The sequence below is a fragment of the Fistularia commersonii genome, chromosome 18 (genome assembly GCF_037954325.1).
Source record: "Fistularia commersonii isolate RoL2024-O1a breed Wild chromosome 18, RoL_Fcom_v1.0, whole genome shotgun sequence".
In the NCBI taxonomy this organism is placed as follows: Eukaryota; Metazoa; Chordata; class Actinopteri; order Syngnathiformes; family Fistulariidae; genus Fistularia; species Fistularia commersonii.
The window spans coordinates 12478101-12496791 of NC_141301.1; the positions used below are offsets into that span (position 1 = coordinate 12478101).

General features: G+C 45.9%; 2 protein-coding genes across 8 annotated transcripts in view; both read left to right on the forward strand.

Moving 5' to 3' along the window:
- dock10 (dedicator of cytokinesis 10) overlaps positions 1–11303 on the forward strand; it is a 40769-nt gene extending 29466 nt beyond the window's left edge. For 3 of the 7 annotated variants that reach the window (XM_086164804.1, XM_086164810.1, XM_086164805.1), the window contains 18 exons: positions 1423–1533; positions 2071–2183; positions 2275–2390; positions 3742–3879; positions 3956–4138; positions 4248–4358; positions 4446–4661; positions 4757–4814; positions 5298–5399; positions 5683–5789; positions 6278–6400; positions 6483–6596; positions 8064–8210; positions 8295–8505; positions 8600–8790; positions 8875–8975; positions 9934–10072; positions 10356–11303. In XM_086164804.1, coding sequence (XP_086020930.1) covers positions 1423–1533; positions 2071–2183; positions 2275–2390; positions 3742–3879; positions 3956–4138; positions 4248–4358; positions 4446–4661; positions 4757–4814; positions 5298–5399; positions 5683–5789; positions 6278–6400; positions 6483–6596; positions 8064–8210; positions 8295–8505; positions 8600–8790; positions 8875–8975; positions 9934–10072; positions 10356–10403 — 2329 coding nt within the window. In that variant the 3' untranslated portion in view covers positions 10404–11303. The remainder of the gene's footprint in view (positions 1–1422; positions 1534–2070; positions 2184–2274; positions 2391–3741; positions 3880–3955; positions 4139–4247; positions 4359–4445; positions 4662–4756; positions 4815–5297; positions 5400–5682; positions 5790–6277; positions 6401–6482; positions 6597–8063; positions 8211–8294; positions 8506–8599; positions 8791–8874; positions 8976–9933; positions 10073–10355) is intronic. The other 4 variants (XM_086164811.1, XM_086164808.1, XM_086164809.1 and 1 more) reach the window with 2 other exon arrangements.
- A 4695-nt stretch (positions 11304–15998) lies between these two features.
- On the forward strand, positions 15999–18351 carry LOC147224416 (uncharacterized). Its single transcript, XM_086164163.1, has 3 exons — positions 15999–16313; positions 17818–18043; positions 18116–18351. The coding sequence occupies exons 1-3, from the start codon at positions 16019–16021 to the stop codon at positions 18243–18245; spliced, it is 651 nt and encodes a 216-aa protein (XP_086020289.1). The 5' UTR covers positions 15999–16018; the 3' UTR covers positions 18246–18351.
- Positions 18352–18691: the final 340 nt, after the last annotated feature.

Consider the following 18691-nt stretch of genomic DNA (forward strand, 5'->3'; position numbering starts at 1 on the left):
TAAGCCGACGAAGGTTCGCGTTGGGGGGGGGGGGTTACGGGAGCGAGGGGGGGGGGACGCACACGGCGTCACTGGTGCCGAATCCTTGACAGAATAAAGCAGTCTGGAAGCCTCGCTTGACATAGCCGAGCCCGTCTGGGGCCGCGAGCTACTTAAAATTCGTCTGTAACACCGCCGTCTCTCGGCGAGACAGTCAGCCAGCCAATCCAGGGAGGGGTTATCGGTTAATTTCGATGTGTGATCCTGTCTCGGGGGGGGGGGGGGGGGGGGTCGTGTTGTCGACCCCGTCCTCGCCCAGAAACCCGCACCGATGAGGTAAAAAGGATGGTGGAATAGTTTCGTCCATGTTTGACCTTGCTGCCGTCGCCTCCACCTCATTGCACGCCTCAGACCGCCGCCACCTGCGCACCTCCGTCCTGCATGCAGCTGCCAAAGGATTGAATTATTGATTTTTTTTTTTTTTCCATCAAGTAATCAGCTCTGCATTTGCATAAGTGGTATATAAACAAACTGTTTTGCTTTTTCTGTGCATCTTTAACCGCCTTTCTGCCTCCGCTCGGCTCATATCAACCGGCTTCCGCAGGCGGGTCGGTCTCTCCGGCCCTGCTGATTTGTTTGTTGATCGGCAACATTGTGATCCGGCTTCATCCAGGCATTATAAGATGATTTGTTTAAAGGGACAGTTCACCCTGAAATGAAAACACTATGTATTTCCTATTCCCTAAATCCCCCAAATGGCCAATTATATTGTATTCCAGATTTTTTTTTTTGTATTTATTTGGAAATATCTAAACTGGGTGACATGTTTACTATATTAAAGGACAACGGTAGAAACAGTGCCGTTCAATTCTTTTGCAAAACACCGATTTTCCTTGCCTATGGCGCCATATCGGGTAAGGCTTTATTTATATATCCATTATTTTTGTTGCTTTTCCCATTCAGTGGGAACTGTCCCTTTGATTTTTTGTCACTCAGTCTCATCCGCAAATACAAATATCAAGCCGTCACTCTCCGCCAACACACCGGCCCCCGCTTTTACGCAGTATCCGACTAATGGCGGTCTGAAAGCCGTCGGCTCTGTTGCGCCGCTAACCCCTCCATCTGGCTGGGAGATGGCTCGACGGCTCATATCGCTTTCCCATGTGAGCCGTCCGCCCCGTCTTTCTGACTCTTGCCGCTCTCACCACACCGAAATCCGATTGGACTTTCTCCCGTTCTCCTTGCAACTGTTTTAATGGATGACCGAGTCGCCCTAAAGCACGCGACCGGGTCAAAAAAAAGTGCGCGATGTTTGCGCTAACGAGTCAGAATGTCACGCCGCGTTCAGTTGATATAACCGACTAACGGCGATGGACACAAAAATGCTGTTCGTCTCAACTAATCTAACTAACGATAGCTGTGATGTGATTGGCTCATGAACAGGAAGCTAGCAGCGGCACTAAAGCTGGCCCAGTCCACCCAGGCCAATGGCACCCTGAAGGTCTCTAACCATCCCTCCCAGTCCTCTCAACCCTCAAGCCTCCTCCCACAATGGTAATCACCTTCCCGCAGGAATACATGGCCGCCATGACTGATGATGTTTAAAAAAAAAAAAAAAAAAAACGATCTCCGTTCTTCTGCAACCGTCCTTTCGGCTCAATGTAAACATTATCCTTTAACGGCAAAGTCCAGATCGCCGAATTAAAGTTAAAAAGCCCACATGAGCACTGTTAACACTGTTTAAAAAAAAAAAAAAAAATTGTGTGTTTGATGTGTATCCGCCATCGATGCAGCCACTCTGTGTTCTCACGTCACGTGCCGTAAGTTTGTTCTCAGCATGCTCCTCCTCATACCTGCTGGGTTTATTGTTGTTGGTGTTGTTGTTGTTGTTGTTGTGGTTGTCGATATCTCTGTCACACCACCCGGAAACAGACCTCCGTCAATAGATATAGGTGCACGGGGACGCTCGCTCAGGTAGTGGAAATCTCTCTTTCCCAGGATTGAGAAAGTCTGACTCACCGATGTACTTGTGGATGTCGGGTAACACCGTAAACGGTAAACAAGGCGGCTAACGCCTGCTTTCGCCACCAGGATGGCGTCCTCAGGAGGGGAGGGTCATCGTCACGCTCGCTCCCAAACCATGCCGATCATCAGGGGCAAGAATGCCCTCACCAACCCCAAACTGCTGCAGATGATGGACACAGGTAGCATGTGATAACACACGCGTGTGTGAGCTCCCGCCGAGCTAGCCAGACGTCGTGTATTGAGCTATCTGCAATCTTGTCCCGTGTCCAGACGGGAACATCCAGGACGGGGACACGCTCAGTCCCACAGACGTTGAAGCGAACCTGTCCACCGAAGTGGCGCTCACCGTGTTGGACGTACTGGAGCTCTTTGTTCACCATCACAAGGTAGGTGTCGATCTCCAGTCTAAGTCAGGTCAGATTTTATGTGTACGGTGCTAAATCACAACCCCAGCTGATGACACTTTCTATGTGGAGCAGATCTTGACCCGCTCTTAAATTAGCGAGCACTTCGCGACAGCGCCGAGGGGCGACAGGGCGACCTTTGGCCTTGATTGGTTGGGGTAGAACGAGAAGAAGGACAGAGAGCTAGAAAGTGTGAGGAAAGAGACACAGAAAGGGTTTGGGGAGAACGGACACAAATGATCTATGACTAAACTACTGTTAACACAGACACTTAAATGCTAAAACAATACATTGATAGCTTAATAGCTAATATTTTAGCGTGTGTGGTGGGAAGACTGAACGGCGGAACCCCACCATACTTTGCAGCAACAACAACCTTTGGAGCTTCCTGTTGTTTAAATAGTCGCACAATGTTGTTGTTGACGTAATACGCAATCCTGCATAACGTAGATGATCATAAAGGAGGGTTGCACCTTTTGTTTAACCGTTAGCGTTGTGAAATACCCCCTTGGTTTTGCCCCGTTCTGTTGGTGGTTGAATTAAAAACCCTTTTCCAAAATGCAAATATCCCACGACCAAGACATCCTTGACTCCGTTTGTTAGATTGCAAACGCTTGCTTGCCGCAATATTCGTATTATTGTCGGTGGACGCCCCGCAAAATGTTGCATTAGATAAAGTGGCAAACCCGTGAAATGGGGAAAAGGTTTGAGGTTGCTATCAAGCACTGAAGAAGGGACACGGATGCTGACAGGATGGGACGCGGTGGAGGAATGAGGAGAATTTTGGGATATCCTTCATGCAGAGTAAGCCTGCGGCAGTAAAACTAGGGGCTAGCTTAGCGCTAACTATGAGCTTTGTCAAAAGAGCAAAGAGAGGTTGTCTGTCACCCCTCTAAGTTCATTCATTAATAAGCCCACTATTATAAACCTTGTGATCGTCATGAAAGTCTGTGGAAAATTTTCTTGATAAATTTCTTCCCTTTTTGCCCAATGAAATGAAAAAACAAAACATCTTTCAAAGGTGATCACATGAAACCGCTACGTGTTCCGCCATGATTCCGATGCACAGAATCTAGAGTGCATTAAGATATGCACGCTCGGCTTGTTGTGCTCGGAATAGAACTGGCAACCTTCCGATTGAAGCTCAGTGTACCAACCGGGGTCTGAGCTCCAGTTTGTCTTTTCATTTAAATTGCGCCTGAGTCATTCCGAATGGCGCTCTGCTGCCCCCTGGTGGCAGGAAGGGTTCTTGTTTTGTTTTTTTAATCTTCCATCGCCCCTTCTCTTCTTCTGAAAATGTCCTAACCGTGGACCTGAACCCATCTGGTTGCAGAAGCAGCTGCTGGTGGATGAAGGACAGAATGCACTGATGAAGAAGGTGCTGGACACCTACTTGCTCTTCTTCCAAATCAACCAATCAACAGCCACCCTCCGCCACGTCTTTGCGGCTCTCAGGCTCTTCGTGCAAAAGGTGACCCTCGATAAATCGCCCCCGCCAAATTCGCGACTCGAACGAACCCCCCGGTGTTTCTCCTTCCCCGTCGTAGTTCCCCAGCGCGTTCTTCCAGGGCAAGGCGGACCTGTGCGGCTGCCTCTGCTACGAGATCCTCAAGTGCTGCAACCATCGATCGAGCTCCACCCAGACGGAGGCGGCGGCCCTGCTCTACTTTTTCATGAGGAAGAACTTCGAGTTCACCAAGGGCAAGTCGATAGTCCGTTCGCATCTTCAGGTTGGTTTCACCGCGAGGTTTGTAAGAAGCGTGTACCTTCTAGTTTGCGGTTTTTTTTTTTTCTTTTTTAAAAAAAAAGGCCTCACCACGCCAACTCTCGCCACCCCAGGTCATCAAGGCAGTGAGCCAACTGATAGCAGATGCCGGTATCGGAGGCTCGAGGTTCCAGCAGTCCCTGGCCATCATCAATAACTTTGCCAACGGAGACGCTCCACTCAAGGCAAAGCTAGAGCTTTATCAATACATACTTATAAATCATTTTTTTTTTTGTGAGTTCTACGGTTTTTCATAGCCGCTTTTCTAACAGAACACGCCGTTCCCGGCCGAGGTGAAAGACCTGACCAAGCGGATCAGGACGGTCCTGATGGCGACGGCGCAGATGAAGGAGCACGAGAAGGATCCCGAGATGCTGGTGGACCTGCAGTACAGCTTGGCCAACTCCTACGCCAGCACCCCCGAGCTCCGCCGGACGTGGCTGGAGAGCATGGCCAAAGTCCACGTGCGGAACGGCGATCTCTCCGAGGTCGAGAAACGTTCCGTATCTGGAAAAAAAGATATTTTGGTAAACGTCAAAAAGGAATAGCGTCACCGTAACGTGTGCGTGTCCGTAACCCTCAGGCCGCCATGTGCTACATCCACATCTCAGCCTTGATTGCCGAATCGCTCAAGAGGAGAGGTAAGCGCACGTGCACCCTCCTCGACTATGAAAGCTGTCTGGCACGCGCTTCTGTGTGTTTGTGTGTGTGTGTGTGTGTGTGTGTGTGTGTAGCGCTATGACATTTCTCTGTGTGTGCGCATCCCCACATGTAACAAATACACTCATCTTTCGGCCTCTCTTTCGGCTCACGCGATCATCGCAACATCTGGGCTTTTTTTTTTTTTTTTGTTCCTCGTCGTCGGGGTTTTTTCTCGAGCGCCTCGGGTGACGCGGACGCGCTCTCGCACTCTCTGGCTCTCCGGCTTGCAACTGTCAGCGTAGCAGATCCCGCTTTGCATCCGACCGCCGTTCCCGATCGCTCTTTAGACCATCGCCATCTTCTCTCTGCACGCCTGCTCCCGTGTGTGCATGTTTCACCGACGACGACGCATCCGGATCTCCTTTTTTGACCAGAAGCGTGTAAACCTCCTCCTCCTCCTCCTTCCCCTTCCACCGAAACAGGCTACTGGAGAGCTGACAAGGCCAGGACGTCCGGCGTGTCCCCCGAAGAAAGCCCTGTCTTTAACTGTAGCTCCTTACTAACTACCTCCCGAGATCAAGACAGTGAGTGTGTGCGCCTGGGGCCCGCTTGGCGGTGGGAGTTGGGACGCGCAGGGATCCGCGTTTTTTTTATTTTTTTCCAAATGTGACACGTTTAAATCTTTTGACGGTATCGGATCACTTTCCACCCGAAAATGACGCGGGATGTCGCTGGCATTTTGACAAATCCTGTCTTTTTGTGAAAATGTCCTCAAGTATGGGATTCACTTTGTTTCTGAAAAATAAGAATAACTTTTTGATTGATTTTGCAATTTTTTTTTTTTTTTTTGAAACCTCAACCCTCCAGCGTCCTTCTCCATGGGCTGGGCTGCATTTATGTGCATTAGTCCCAACGTCAAGGAGGAGGGCGCCATGAAGGAAGACACCGGAACGCAGGACACGCCGTACACGGAGGTCAGTGTCGCTCTGGCTTTTTCACTCCAAAACAAAACCAGCGACTTATTATTGAATCCAAATCGGAGCGACGCTGAGTAGCAAAACTTCACAAATGGATGTTAAATTGAAGGCGACTTGGTGGAACAGCCCAGAAAAAGCGCAAAATGGCCGACTCTTAAGACTTATCGTAAATGCGAGTGGGTTTGCCGAAACTGTTTCATTTGTCCACTCTGACGTGTTGGCAGAAGGAAGCTACCGTGATTACACTATAAAAATCCACAAATTAGCCTCTCAAAGCGTGTGAAAAAACTAGCGGCTTATTTACCGGGATTTACGATATATCTCAATATGACGTGCGAGGGAGCGAGTGAATGGCGATCTCCCGCCTTTCGCCCAATCAAATGAATTATCTCGCTAGCGGTATCGATAATTCATGAATGAATGAAAGGAAGATGAATCGGTTGATTTCTCTGTGGGCTTTGTCGTCTTTCCCCGGTTCTCCGCAGGACACCTTGGTGGAGCAGCTGGAGATGTGCGTGGACTACCTGTGGAAGTCGGAGCGCTACGAGCTCATCGCCGACATCAACAAACCCGTGATCGTGGTCTTCGAAAAGAGGCGGGACTTTAAGGCGAGTCGCGTTCGAGTCCGCGTTTGAGACCTCCACGAGCGGGGTTTGACCGTGCACGTGTGTCCCCTCCCCCGCCCCGCAGAGGTTGTCGGAGCTGTACTACGACATCCACCGCTCCTACCTGAAGGTGACGGAGGTGGTGAACTCGGAGAAGCGCCTCTTCGGACGCTACTACCGCGTGGCCTTCTACGGACAGGTGAGGGAGCTCAGGGCTCCGACGCGCCAAAACATACCATTTCTGGAAACGTCCTCCAGGTCTTATTCCCCCCGCCGGGGCTCCGAAGTTAAACCCGTCTCTTTGGACCAATGAAAAAAAAAGGGGGAGAGCGAAGAAACGGTGGTTTGACGTAACTTGAGTTCGCATCCTAAATGTCTCTGTCTGCTCTTTCCCCTCTTTTTCGTTAAATCTGTACCAAGATCGCGGTAAGTTTTGGATGCCTTCTACCGTCCACGCTCCCCCCCCCCCCCCCTTGTGTGCTAACAGCTCTTCACCTCTCCTCTTCCTCCTCCTCTTACCAACACGATTAACACTCGCTGCTCTCACCACCCCCACGCCTTTTTGAAAAGGTTCGTTCCAAGCTTGCCGTTATCCATTTTGACCTCCTCTAATCTCCGATTTTCCGAAGACACCCCTCCGCCATCCCTTCAGCTACGAGGAGAGCTGACGCCACCCGACCCGAGAGGATAAATAATATACCTCATTCACCATTTTGCCCTCCGTGGTGCTTTGATTAAACGATGTTTGACATTTTCCCGCCCGTAGCCTTAACACCGACTCCCCCGGCCGTGACAGCTCCATGCAAACCGGAGGTCGGCAACTTTTAACACTCAAAAAGCCATTTGGACTCGTTTCCCCAACGAGAAAAGAAAACACCGGGAGCCACGAAAACTTTTTAAAAATGAAAATTACACTGCCTATGGCTTTTTTTTTTCTCTGTAATGCTATATATATGTATATGTATGTATGTGTGCGTAAAAAAAAAAAAAAAAAATGTAGTGTGCTGCAGTTTTCGCCAGGGAGAAAACAGTTTTATTCCCGTGCTCCAAAAAAAAACGTTTTCAACTCAGAACAAAAAAAAGACCTTGGGTTGAAGGTTACTCTCTGAGAACATCTGTATGAGTACTACTCGTATTTAGGAAATAATAAGCCCAACTTGAATAATACACCCACGCTATTATGTTGCATAGCAGGGGCATGCAGTCAGTAGTCAACCTGGACAAAAAAAAAAAAATTTCACTGAACAATGTAAAATATATTTGGGCAAAATAATAGCCGGTTAAAAGTGTTTACCTGGTTAATGAGAATTTTGCTGCACGTCAGGGCTGGGAGAGCTGCAACTCAAGTGGCGTTGAGCATGTTTTGCTATTTTAAATATCACAAAATCACCATAATCTTCAAACTTATAATTGCAAAAAAAAAAAAAATTATAATTGATTAAATTGTATTTATTGATTAATTACTAACTTAAAAATAATTGATTACAATCAAATACCCTTATATTCTTTACTTTCCGAAGCCACAGAGGAATGCATGCGTCCGATATATCGTGACGGCGTCGTGTTACACTTGCACGTTGCTTATTCTAGTGTGTGTGTGTGTGTGTGTGTGTGTGTGTGTGTGTGTGTGTGTGTGTGTGTGTGTGTGTGTGTGTGTGTGTGGCAGGGGTTCTTCGAGGAGGAGGAGAGCAAGGAGTTCATCTACAAGGAACCGAAGCTGACGGGGCTGTCGGAGATCTCGCAACGGTTGCTCAAACTCTACTCCGACAAATTCGGGGCGGATAACGTCAAGATGATCCAGGATTCCAACAAGGTAAACCAGGCTACGTAATTCCCCGGCGACCCGCCGCCGTTTTCGCGCCAGCATTTCCCGCCGTCACCCGTTTTATGTCGGCAGGTGAATCCAAAGGACCTGGACCCCAAATTCGCCTACGTCCAGGTGACCTACGTGGTGCCCTACTTCGACGAGAAGGAGCAACAGGACAAGAAAACGGACTTCGAAGGCCACCACAACATCAACCGCTTTGTGTTCGAGACGCCGTTCACTCGGTCGGGGAAGAAGCACGGCGACGTGGAGGAGCAGTGCAAGCGACGCACCATATTAACCAGTGAGCCCCATTTCTTCGTCCCCACTAAAATTTCCAGGTTTTATCAAAATGGCGATTAAAATTTGTATCTTTTTTTTTTTTTGCTCTCTCTAAGCGAGTTCCAGCTTCCCCTACTTGAAAAAGCGTATCCAGGTGGTGGAGCAGCAGAGCACAGAGATGAACCCCATCGAGGTGGCCATCGACGAGATGTCGCGTAAAGTCTCCGAGCTCAACCAGCTCTGCAGCATGGAGGAGGTGGACATGATCCGACTGCAGCTGAAGCTGCAGGGGAGCGTCAGCGTCAAGGTCAGTATGGCGAGGACCCTAATTCGATCATAAAAAAAATATATACATATAACAATTTTTTTTTTTTTTTTTTGTCCCTGGCAGGTGAACGCAGGGCCTATGGCTTATGCCAGAGCATTTCTGGAGGAGAAGAATGCCAAGAAATACCCGGACAACCAGGTCAAACTGCTCAAGCAAATCTTCAGGTATGCTCTTTATTTTCGCAACATTGTTATTTGTTGAACAATAATAACAATAATAACAATAATGATAATGATAAATTGCTGACTATGATGATGATAAAATAACAACAAACAATAATAATGACAATAATATTAAATTAATGGTGATGATGATAACAATAATAATAATAATAATGATAATGATAGATTGCTGACTATGATGATGATAAAATAATAACAAATAATAATATTGACAATAATATTAAATTAATGGTGATGATGATAACAATAATAATAATAATAATAATGATAATAATAATGATAACAATAATAATAATAAATTGCTGACTATGATGATAATAAAATAACAACAAATAATAATATTGACAATAATATTAAATTAATGGTGATGACGATAATAATAATAATAATAATAATAATTCATCTGGGAGTCCAAACCCATGTTGTAGGTTCATTGCAGACCTTAAACCCAGACTAGTAAATGGGTGTGTCTCTATTGGACGTGTGAATGTGAGGGTGAATGGTTGTATGTATGATTTGTGAATGAATGAATGAATGAATAAATAATAATAATAATATATTGGATTTCTCAAAAAAATTCTGAAGTCCTTTGCAGGCTTTGTGCTCCGAGGACCCTGTTACGGCAAATCCCAGGGCTGTTTTTGTGCAGGTGTGTCAGCTTGCATCCACAGACCACCTGGATTCAACCACGTTCTGGGAATCGCACATCTTCCGTAGTCTATCGTTTGATATTATTGTCCACCGGTGCCCCGTAATCACACGTGGGTGTTTCCTTGGGGTCTGGTTTAGCATTAGCGGGACGCAGGCAGCATTTTACGGCCGTAGCTTTTTTAACCGCACCTTCTTAACTCGCAAGGCGAAGCAGTTTCCCCCCGAGCGACCGCGCGTCGGCGTCTCGGCTTTTTCACATCGAGTCAACGCTCTTTGTCTTCCGCCGCAGGCAATTCGCCGAAGCCTGCGGTCAGGCGCTGGACGTCAACGAGCGGCTCATCAAGGAGGACCAGCTGGAGTACCAGGAGGAAATGAAAGCCCACTATCGGGACATGCTGACCGAGTTATCCGGCATCATGAACGAACAGGTCTCGCTTTGACCTCGGAGCTTCCCGCCATCCCCACCCCTTCTTCCAACTTGTGTTGTTCTTCCAGACGTTGCTCACCTCCTTCCATCGTCATCCACGTGGCTTCTTCATATGCGCTCATTCCAGAATTCTTCCCGCCTTTCTCTCTCTTTCTCATCGTTTCGTCTCCCATGAGCTGAAAATGACCGACTTTCAGAATTTTGTCCCGATTCCAACGCCAGCTTTTCTTTTTTTTTCTTTTTTTTTTTTTTTTTTTTTTTTTTTTATCTTTGACCCTGTCCAGATCCCTCACACGAGACAGCCAGGAACGGAGCGGCACAGCGTTTACTGAACGGGCCGGCGTGCTCCGGCGGCGGCGGCGGCGGACGCACGACGAGCACCTTGAAACCGTCCCTCTATCCGGATCGCCGGTTCGAGTCTCGAAGAGACCCCCCCCCACTTTCTTCTTTTTTTTTCCCGCTTGTGTTTGATGGTAGTTTGTGGAACAGTTGCCGGTGGCGAGCGTAGAGAAAACAAGGGTGTAGACTGTGGTTGTGATAGTTTGTCGTCCCGTCGTTGAATGTTTAAATATCTACAATAGAGACCGGGCTGCTGGACTGTTAGATCTCATTGGTTTCGGTTTTCAAACCCGACCGATCGGCTTTGCGCGCGTGAGATGATGAGCGTGCACGGCCGCACACAAGCATCGCGCTTTCTCTCCACCCCCCCGTTCCCTTTTTTTAGAGAACCGTGACCTTTCCGAGCTCGGGGTGGGTTCAGCTATATTTGTAAAAAGCGTAGCTCTCCGGTGCGTCTTCTTTTTCTTCGACGACAGTTTTTTCTTTTTAAAAGTCTTTTTTCAAGGAATTTCACCGTCGACTCTCCGCAGGTTCTAGAACTCGAAACGCAACTCCAGTTCCTGTCTGAATGTAGAGCAGCTCCGCATCGGGACTTTGTACCCCTCGCTAACATGACGGGAACGTCCGCTCGCCCGATTTTTCAAAACGGAAAGATTATGTTTTGTAACATTTCTACGACCAAGATCGCATTGTTACTGTTATTATTTCACTGTGCTGTTTTGAAATGTATATAAGAAAAATTAATATTTAAAATGTTTGAATTTTTTTTTATAAAATATACAATATATAAATATTTGTTTAGCTGAGAAAAAAAAAAAAAAAGGAACGGAAAACTAAAGTTTTATGTATAACATTTAAATAAAATTTTGTTATTGTCAAAAAAAACAAAAAAACTCGTCAATCAGTGATTTTATTCTTATTCTTCCGGAACCACCATCCCGTCGATGCTGTGGTAACAGTCGTATCTCTGCAACTTCATGATATGTGCGATTTCAGGTCCTTTTTCCGCTCAGAAGCTCGTCGCGGCTGTTACTGCGGCATCCAAGACCGGGCGGCAGGTATTACTGACACACACTTTTGTTGCTCAAAGGCAGGAAGTGAAGGAACGACATCATACCGACGCAATGATGACGAACAGTCACAGAAAAGGAAATGTACCAGTGAAGTAGAAATGGATGGATGGATGGATGGATGGATGGATGGATGGATGGATGGATGGATGGATGGATGGATGGATAGATGGATAGATAGATAGATAGATAGATAGATAGATAGATAGATAGATAGATAGATAGATAGATAGATAGATAGATAGATAGATAGATAGATAGATAGATAGATATGCTCATTATTAGGTGGAGATAGCATAACTGAAAATGAACAGAATGGTATCAGCATGTGTGCATACATATCTTTGTATATACAGTTTATATACACACACATATATATATGTATAAACTTGTTTGTATATATATATAAAATGTATGTGTGCAAATATATATGTAGAGAGAGAGAGAGAGAGAGAGAGAGATCTCAATGTATGTGCAGCTTTGTTTTGCCATGTGAATGAATGAGTCATTTGTTTCTATCTGGCATTTGAATGAAGATGTGAATACTATAAGATTTGTGTAAAGTCATATGTTTACACATGTGGCCCTGCGATCGACTGGCAACAGGGTGAACTCTGCCTCTCATCGCCCGATGAGAAGATAATAAAAGATAATAAGATAAGATAAAGATAGATGTTATTGATCCCCACCGTGTAGAGCAGCAGTCCCCAACCTCTTTTGTACCAGGGACCTGTTTTATGCATGAAAATATTTCCGCGGACCAGCTGGAGGTGCGGGGTTTCAAATGATAAAAACTTTTGTCAGGTTACAGTATTTAATCTGAATACGATTACACATTATATTAAGCAATTACAATAAGGCGGAGGCGAAGGCAGAAATAGTAGTTTTTCAAAATAAGATCCAGAAGGTCTAATGAAAAAAAACATTTTGTACGACATGTATCGATGACCCCGACCTCCAAATCGACGCTTCCACCACGTCGCCCTGCGTTTTCGACTCGGGAATGACACACATCTAGTTCGGACTACATTCTGGATGGGCTTCTTTTAAAAAGAAACTTATAAGTGTGTGAGGGGGAGAGGCTGCAGTTCAGGAACTGCTGTGAAATGAAAAGAAGATGGGTTTTATATCGTAGGTGTTCTGACTAACCGTCTTCTCGGGATGATGTGTGTGTGTGTGTGTGAGAGAGAGAGAGAGCGCCAATGGAGTGGCTGTTTACTTATTGATGCGGTGGCTGAGTTAGGGCAAATCAGGTTAACCGGTCCCAAACTGGTAGAAGTTGTTAAAAGATGTTGGCATTCAGCTTTCTCTGAAAGTAGGCATCTCTCTCTCTCTCTCTCGGATTCAGTTTCGCCGGCCTTCTAACTCCTCACAAAAAACCCAAACTCTTTCCCTTCCGGCTCCTCGCCCCACTCTTCCCCTCCGTCCTCCGTCCTCCATCCTCCGCTCCGAAGCTTATTTTGTGAAGCAGAAAGAGGGGGGCGATTGGGTTTCTCCCCGCCGCGGACCGCTGTGTGCGCCGGTCTCCATTCCAGCAGCCAGACCGCGGAGGGGTCGGGTTGCTCTGAGCCGCCGGTATTCAGTCCAGGTCACAGTCTGCAGAACCTGGTAACTCTAGATGTGCAAGGTTTCAAACCAACTTCCAGTTCCATTCAATGAAATATATAGTATTTCAATATATGACTGATTTCATACGATCTGATCCGTTTTACAACTTCCTCTAGCTGAAGCCCACCCGGACCGGCTACCGTAATCTTTCATTTTCTCCCTCTTTCGGCCTCCGCCGGTCTGTTTTGATTTTCCCGTCGCAGTGATTCTTTGTTTCCCCCGTCACTGATTAATTTTTTTTTCAAATTAAGTTTTTTTTCTCGTCCCTTCCCCCGGCATGTCCTCCAACCTCGACGCTCCACCCGAGTCTTCACGGAGCGAGTCGGAAAGGCATCTTTAATTTCCCCGGGATTAGGGCGCCGTGTGTCATCGACTCTGGCTTGAATGAATGAAACCTCACTGCCAATGGGATCCAATTGCACGTCTACAATATACACACATACACACACATACAGACACACACACACAATCGCTGTTATATGAATGAGTCACAATTTGCAAAAAGGAAATATTGACATTACTCAATGCATGGAATAATGGTTAGCATGTAATTAATTGCAATTAATTACATTATTGTTATTGTTATATGTTATTATTTTTCTATTTTTATCTTTGTTGGTGTCACTCCACTTGCATCATGTTTATTTTTTTGTCATTTTTATATTGGTATTGTCACTCTGTTTCTGTTCTTATCCTTGTCGTTTTGGTGTCTGTTCTCATACTTGAGGTGATTGAGGACTCGAATGTCTAGCGTTTGAAAATAATATTTATTTTCTTATTTTTACCACTTTGTCACTTTTATTGTTTCTTTTAAATACCTATTTTTTGTAGATAATAATAATGATAATGATAATAACAATAATAATAATAATAATAATAATAATAATAATACATTTTATTTAGGGCCCCTTACTTGACACCCAAGGACACCATATACAAAAAAGAAAAATTTAAAAGAAATATCGAAAATAAGAACAATGAAAGTGACGTAGTGATAAAAAAAAAAAAATCCATGTATAAAGAATATACACACTAAATAGTATTCCAAGATTCCAGGGAAATTAGTGAATGAAATTCTAAATTTGCTGTCTGCAGTGCATCCAGATAAGTAATGATAAATAAACAATAATAATAAAAATGCTGTTGTAACCAGATGTTAACAGTGCAGGGAAATGCAAACAGTGTTAGCAATGTAAACAGTGTTGGCGAGATGTGCAAGTTAAGGTTGATTGCAGCTTTGAGTGTGCAACTCACAAAGCACAAGTGCAAATTGTACTCAGAAAATTCGATAAAATGTACTTATGATCAGAATTAGTTCTTTATTTACACCGGCGTCTTTGTTAAATGATGATAATGTGTGAAAATAACCTTTCACGTTGTTGTTTTTGTGAACTGTCAGATTGTCATGATCCCGTTTTAGGTGGGCCGCTCCAGGAGCACCCAGACAGGAAGTGGATTCGGACCTCACACCAACTACCTTCCTGTCCTCTCTCACGACGTCCATAAATCTTCTCTTTGGTCTTCCTCAGAACCTCCAAATCAAGGATCCGTCTACTAATATATTCACTCTCCCTCCTCTGTACGTGACCCAACATCTCAGTCTGGCTTCTCTGACCTTCTCTCCAAAACATCTAGCTGTTCCTCTGATGGACTCATTACTGATCCTGTCCATCCTGGTCACTCCCAAAGAGAACCTCAACATCTTCATCCATGCGACCTCGAGCTCTGCCTCCTTCCTTTTGGTCATTGTCATTGTTTCTAGTCCATACAGCATCGCTGGTCTCACCACGGTCTTGTACACCTTTCCTTTCATTCTGGCTGATAGTCTTCTATCTCATAGTACCTGTGAAACTTTTCTCAAACCTGCTTGAGCCCGTTTCTTTACCTCTTTTCCACACTCCCTGCTGTTCTTAACCCCAAATACCTGAAATCCTCCATCTTCTTGATCTCCACTCCCTGGAGCCTCACCGTTCCAGCTGAGTTCCTCTCATTCACACATATATCTTCTGTCTTGCTGCATCTAACTTTCATTCCTCTCCTTTCCAACGCATACCTCAACCTCTCTAGATTTTCCTCAACCTGTTCCCTGCTTTCACAACAGATCAAAATATCATCTGCAAACATCGTGGTCCATGGAGATTCCTGTCTAACCTCATCTGTCAGCCTGTCCATCATCACTGCAAACAAGAAGGGGCTCAGAGCTGATTCCAGATGAAATCCCAACTCCGCCTTAAAAGTTCTCTGTTACACCTAAAGCAAACCTCACCAGTCTCACAGCAAGCATACATGTCCTGCGCCAGTCTATCATACTTCTCTGCCATTCCAGACTTCCTCATACAATACCAGAGTTCCTCTCTCGGCACCCTGTCGTACGCTTTTTCGTGGTCTACAAAAGTGCTATGCTCCCTCTGACCTTCTCTGTACTTCTATATTTGCATTCTTAAAGCAAATTCTGTATCTGTAGTACTCTTTCTAGGCATGAAGCCACACTGCTGTTCACAAATGCTTACTTTTGCTCTCAGACTAGTTTCCACTTCTCTTTCCCATAACTTTATTACATGGCTCATCAACTTTACCCCCCCCCCCCCCCCATATTAATGCTAATTGAAATCCCTATCTGTTTTTTTAGGGTATAAAACACCCCATTGGAGTTGTGAGCGCCACGGGGAGCTATTCAAAGCGGGTTTCATTTCCCGCCCCCCTCCACCGGCGGTTCTCCTGAAACGGGACGCCGGAGCCGATGAATAAAACATCCGCCCTCCCTCCCTCCCTCCCCGGCGCGCCTTCAGTCGATCGCCGCCGCTGCGAGGTGGTGAAAGGCGACATAATCCACCCTCCTCAGAACAAGATCTGGACTGAGATTTAAAGGCAGACGCAGGGGGTGGGAGGGTGAAAAGATAAATTAAAAAAAAAAGACACCCTGGATCAGGATGTTAAAACCCCAGCAGCACCGTCACCTTCTCCTGCGAGACCCCCCGCCGCCGCTCCCCGGGAAGCCGTGGTTGTGGCCCCGCGGCGGCGCCATGCAGAGCGCCGGCGTCCTGGCGCGGCTCGTCTTGGAGCTGCGAGACGAGATCGAGAAGCTGGAAGCGGAGAACCGCGTCCTGCGCGGCGGCGGTGGAGGCGGTGACCCGCGGCCGGGCGGTGAGTCCTCCGGAGCGGGGAACCCCGGCGGCAGCCTCCGGCGGAACGCGTCCGCGCCGCTCCTGGACGCGCCGCGCCAGGGTAAGAAACGCAAAACCGGCCCCTTAAGGCCTAAGCTGTTTTTTTTTTTTTACATGCATTTTTTTTTATTTCTTTTTGCTATTTGGGCTTATTGGAACCTAATTTTGATATGATATACTTTTAGAGAAAAAATGATGTCCCTATATGTGAACTCTTGTTCCAAACTTCCACAAAACACAATTAAGTCACCTTAGTGTAACAGAATGAAAAACTCTTTATTTCCAACTTGAACACAGCAGTTTTATCCCTGACTGCTTTTGCATGTACTGATAACACATATACACATTTTTGAACATGTTTTGAATATCATAGAGTAAAAACAACATGTTAAAAATCCATTTTGCCCCTTTTGGACAGTTAAAACTATTGAAAAAAAATGATAAAACGTTGTTTTGCCCACATATGTCTCCAAAACACCCATAATTCCACAGTGCACACGCTTGTGGACACAAGAGCTAGTAAGGGCCGTTCACGTATGTGTTCACTAAGCCTTAGGAGGTTAAAAGGCGGAGAGTGAAGATTTCCTGGAATCAATCTTTTACTTCATGAAATTGAAGCTGCTGTAATATTTTCTTGTACTAGTTATTCTATTTCAGTGCACGTTCAGCAGTTCTATCTATCTGTCTATCTGTCTATCTGTCTGTCTGTCTGTTGATCCGTCCATTCATCTACAATTCCATCCATGCATCCATTCATCCATTCATCCATCGACGTGCAAAGTAAAATAAAAAGAAGCCCAGATGTTTGCTTTTCTCCTGGCTCTTAACGCACAGCTTATCTTTTTGTCACCTTTAAGATGCTCATTCTTTTGTTCCCTCATTGGCTTATGGAAGTTCTTCCAGGGCAAACAGGGCGAAGGGTGGGGTTCACCTCACACTGGTCGCCAGTCAATCACAGGGCCATATATACTGTACAGACAAAAAAAAAACATTCACTCACTCATTGATTCGGGGCAATTTTCCCAATTTTTTTTCCAATTAACCTGCTGCATGTTTTTGGACTGTGGGAGGAAACCCACACAGAGAGGTCCCCTTGTCAAAATCGAACCAGGGTCCTTTGTGCTGTGAGGCCGAGCGCTAACAAGTGCACCACTGTTTGCCACCGATTATTATTATTATATTTGTATTATTATTGTTATTATTGTTATTTTATTTGTATTATTATTATTATTATTATCATTATCATTATTATTATCATTTTATTATTATTATTGTTGCAGTTATTGTAATTGTGGTGGCACAGTGTTTAGTGGTTCTGCCTCGCGGCAAGAAGTTCCCCGGTTCGATTTTAACAGGGGACTCTTCTGTGTGGAGTCTCTTTGCTTCCCTGCGTGAGTTTCCTCATGCAGGAAGACTCAAAATGTCCAAATATGTGAATGAGTAAGTGTTGTGTGTACTTGTGTGTGCACCCTGCATGTGGGCTGGGATCAGCTTCAACGCTCCTGCAACCCTAAGTAAGATATGCGTTAGACAATGGATGAATGAATATTTTGTTTATTTCATAGAGAACACCGCTGTCATGACCGTCCGGAGGTACTCCACCAGCTCCAACCTCTCCAGAACCGCCACGAGAGAGGTTGCACCCGGGCGTGACTCTGGATGGACCAGGTTACAACAAGAGGTCCGTCACGGGAGCGCCGTTTTTGGAAACTCATCGTCGTCATCGTTGAAAGGAGAGGTGGGGAAAGTGACCAACAGGCACTCCTTGCAGGAATACGTCCACAAAACCAGGTAAGCAGGGGCTCAGCTTTTCCTTTCGTCGTCAAGGCAACCCGCGCGATCGCCGTTCTTTTTTTCTTTCAGGGCCAAAGTAAAAACCGTGACGTTTCTTCTGCCCGTGGACGACATTTACACCAACAGACCGGTTCTGGCCAACTCAGCAAAGGAGGAGGCCAGAATCCCTGAGCTGGCGTCCAGAAACAACACCCGTTAGCGGTTCTCGAGGAGAAATTCCCAACGGGACCAAGCGCGAGGCATCCGGGTCACGGCGTTCTCCGCCGGACCCTCACAAAGACCGATTTTATCACACCTGACCAAACAAACAGATGACTCTGGTTACAGGTGTTGTTTTCACCCAACCATGGAAATCCGGGCCCCGGTCAGCACTGATGAGACACAGGACCCTCTGCGGCGAGGATCGGGTATCTGGATTCTTCTCACTTTGGAGCGAGATACTCGCCGGCAGGTGACAACCCCTTTTACGGACAATTGTGGACACCGACTCGGTCCTCGTGAGCGTCATCGGACTCAATTATTTATTAATCTTCGTCCATTTTTCTCTCAGTGACCTAAAAGGAAAGGCTCCGAAAACACAAACATGACCTATGTATTTTTTTTTTCCAGTCTAAAAAGGTGGATTTTCTTCCATGTGTGAAAGTG

Bases quoted from the DNA above. Each gene is read 5' to 3' on its own strand.
- LOC147224416 (XM_086164163.1), top strand. From the start codon at position 16,019: ATGTTAAAACCCCAGCAGCACCGTCACCTTCTCCTGCGAGACCCCCCG. The intron at 16,314-17,817 runs GTAAGAAACGCA...TTTATTTCATAG, and splicing joins CCTGGACGCGCCGCGCCAGG to AGAACACCGCTGTCATGACC. The intron at 18,044-18,115 runs GTAAGCAGGGGC...TTTTTCTTTCAG, and splicing joins GAATACGTCCACAAAACCAG to GGCCAAAGTAAAAACCGTGA.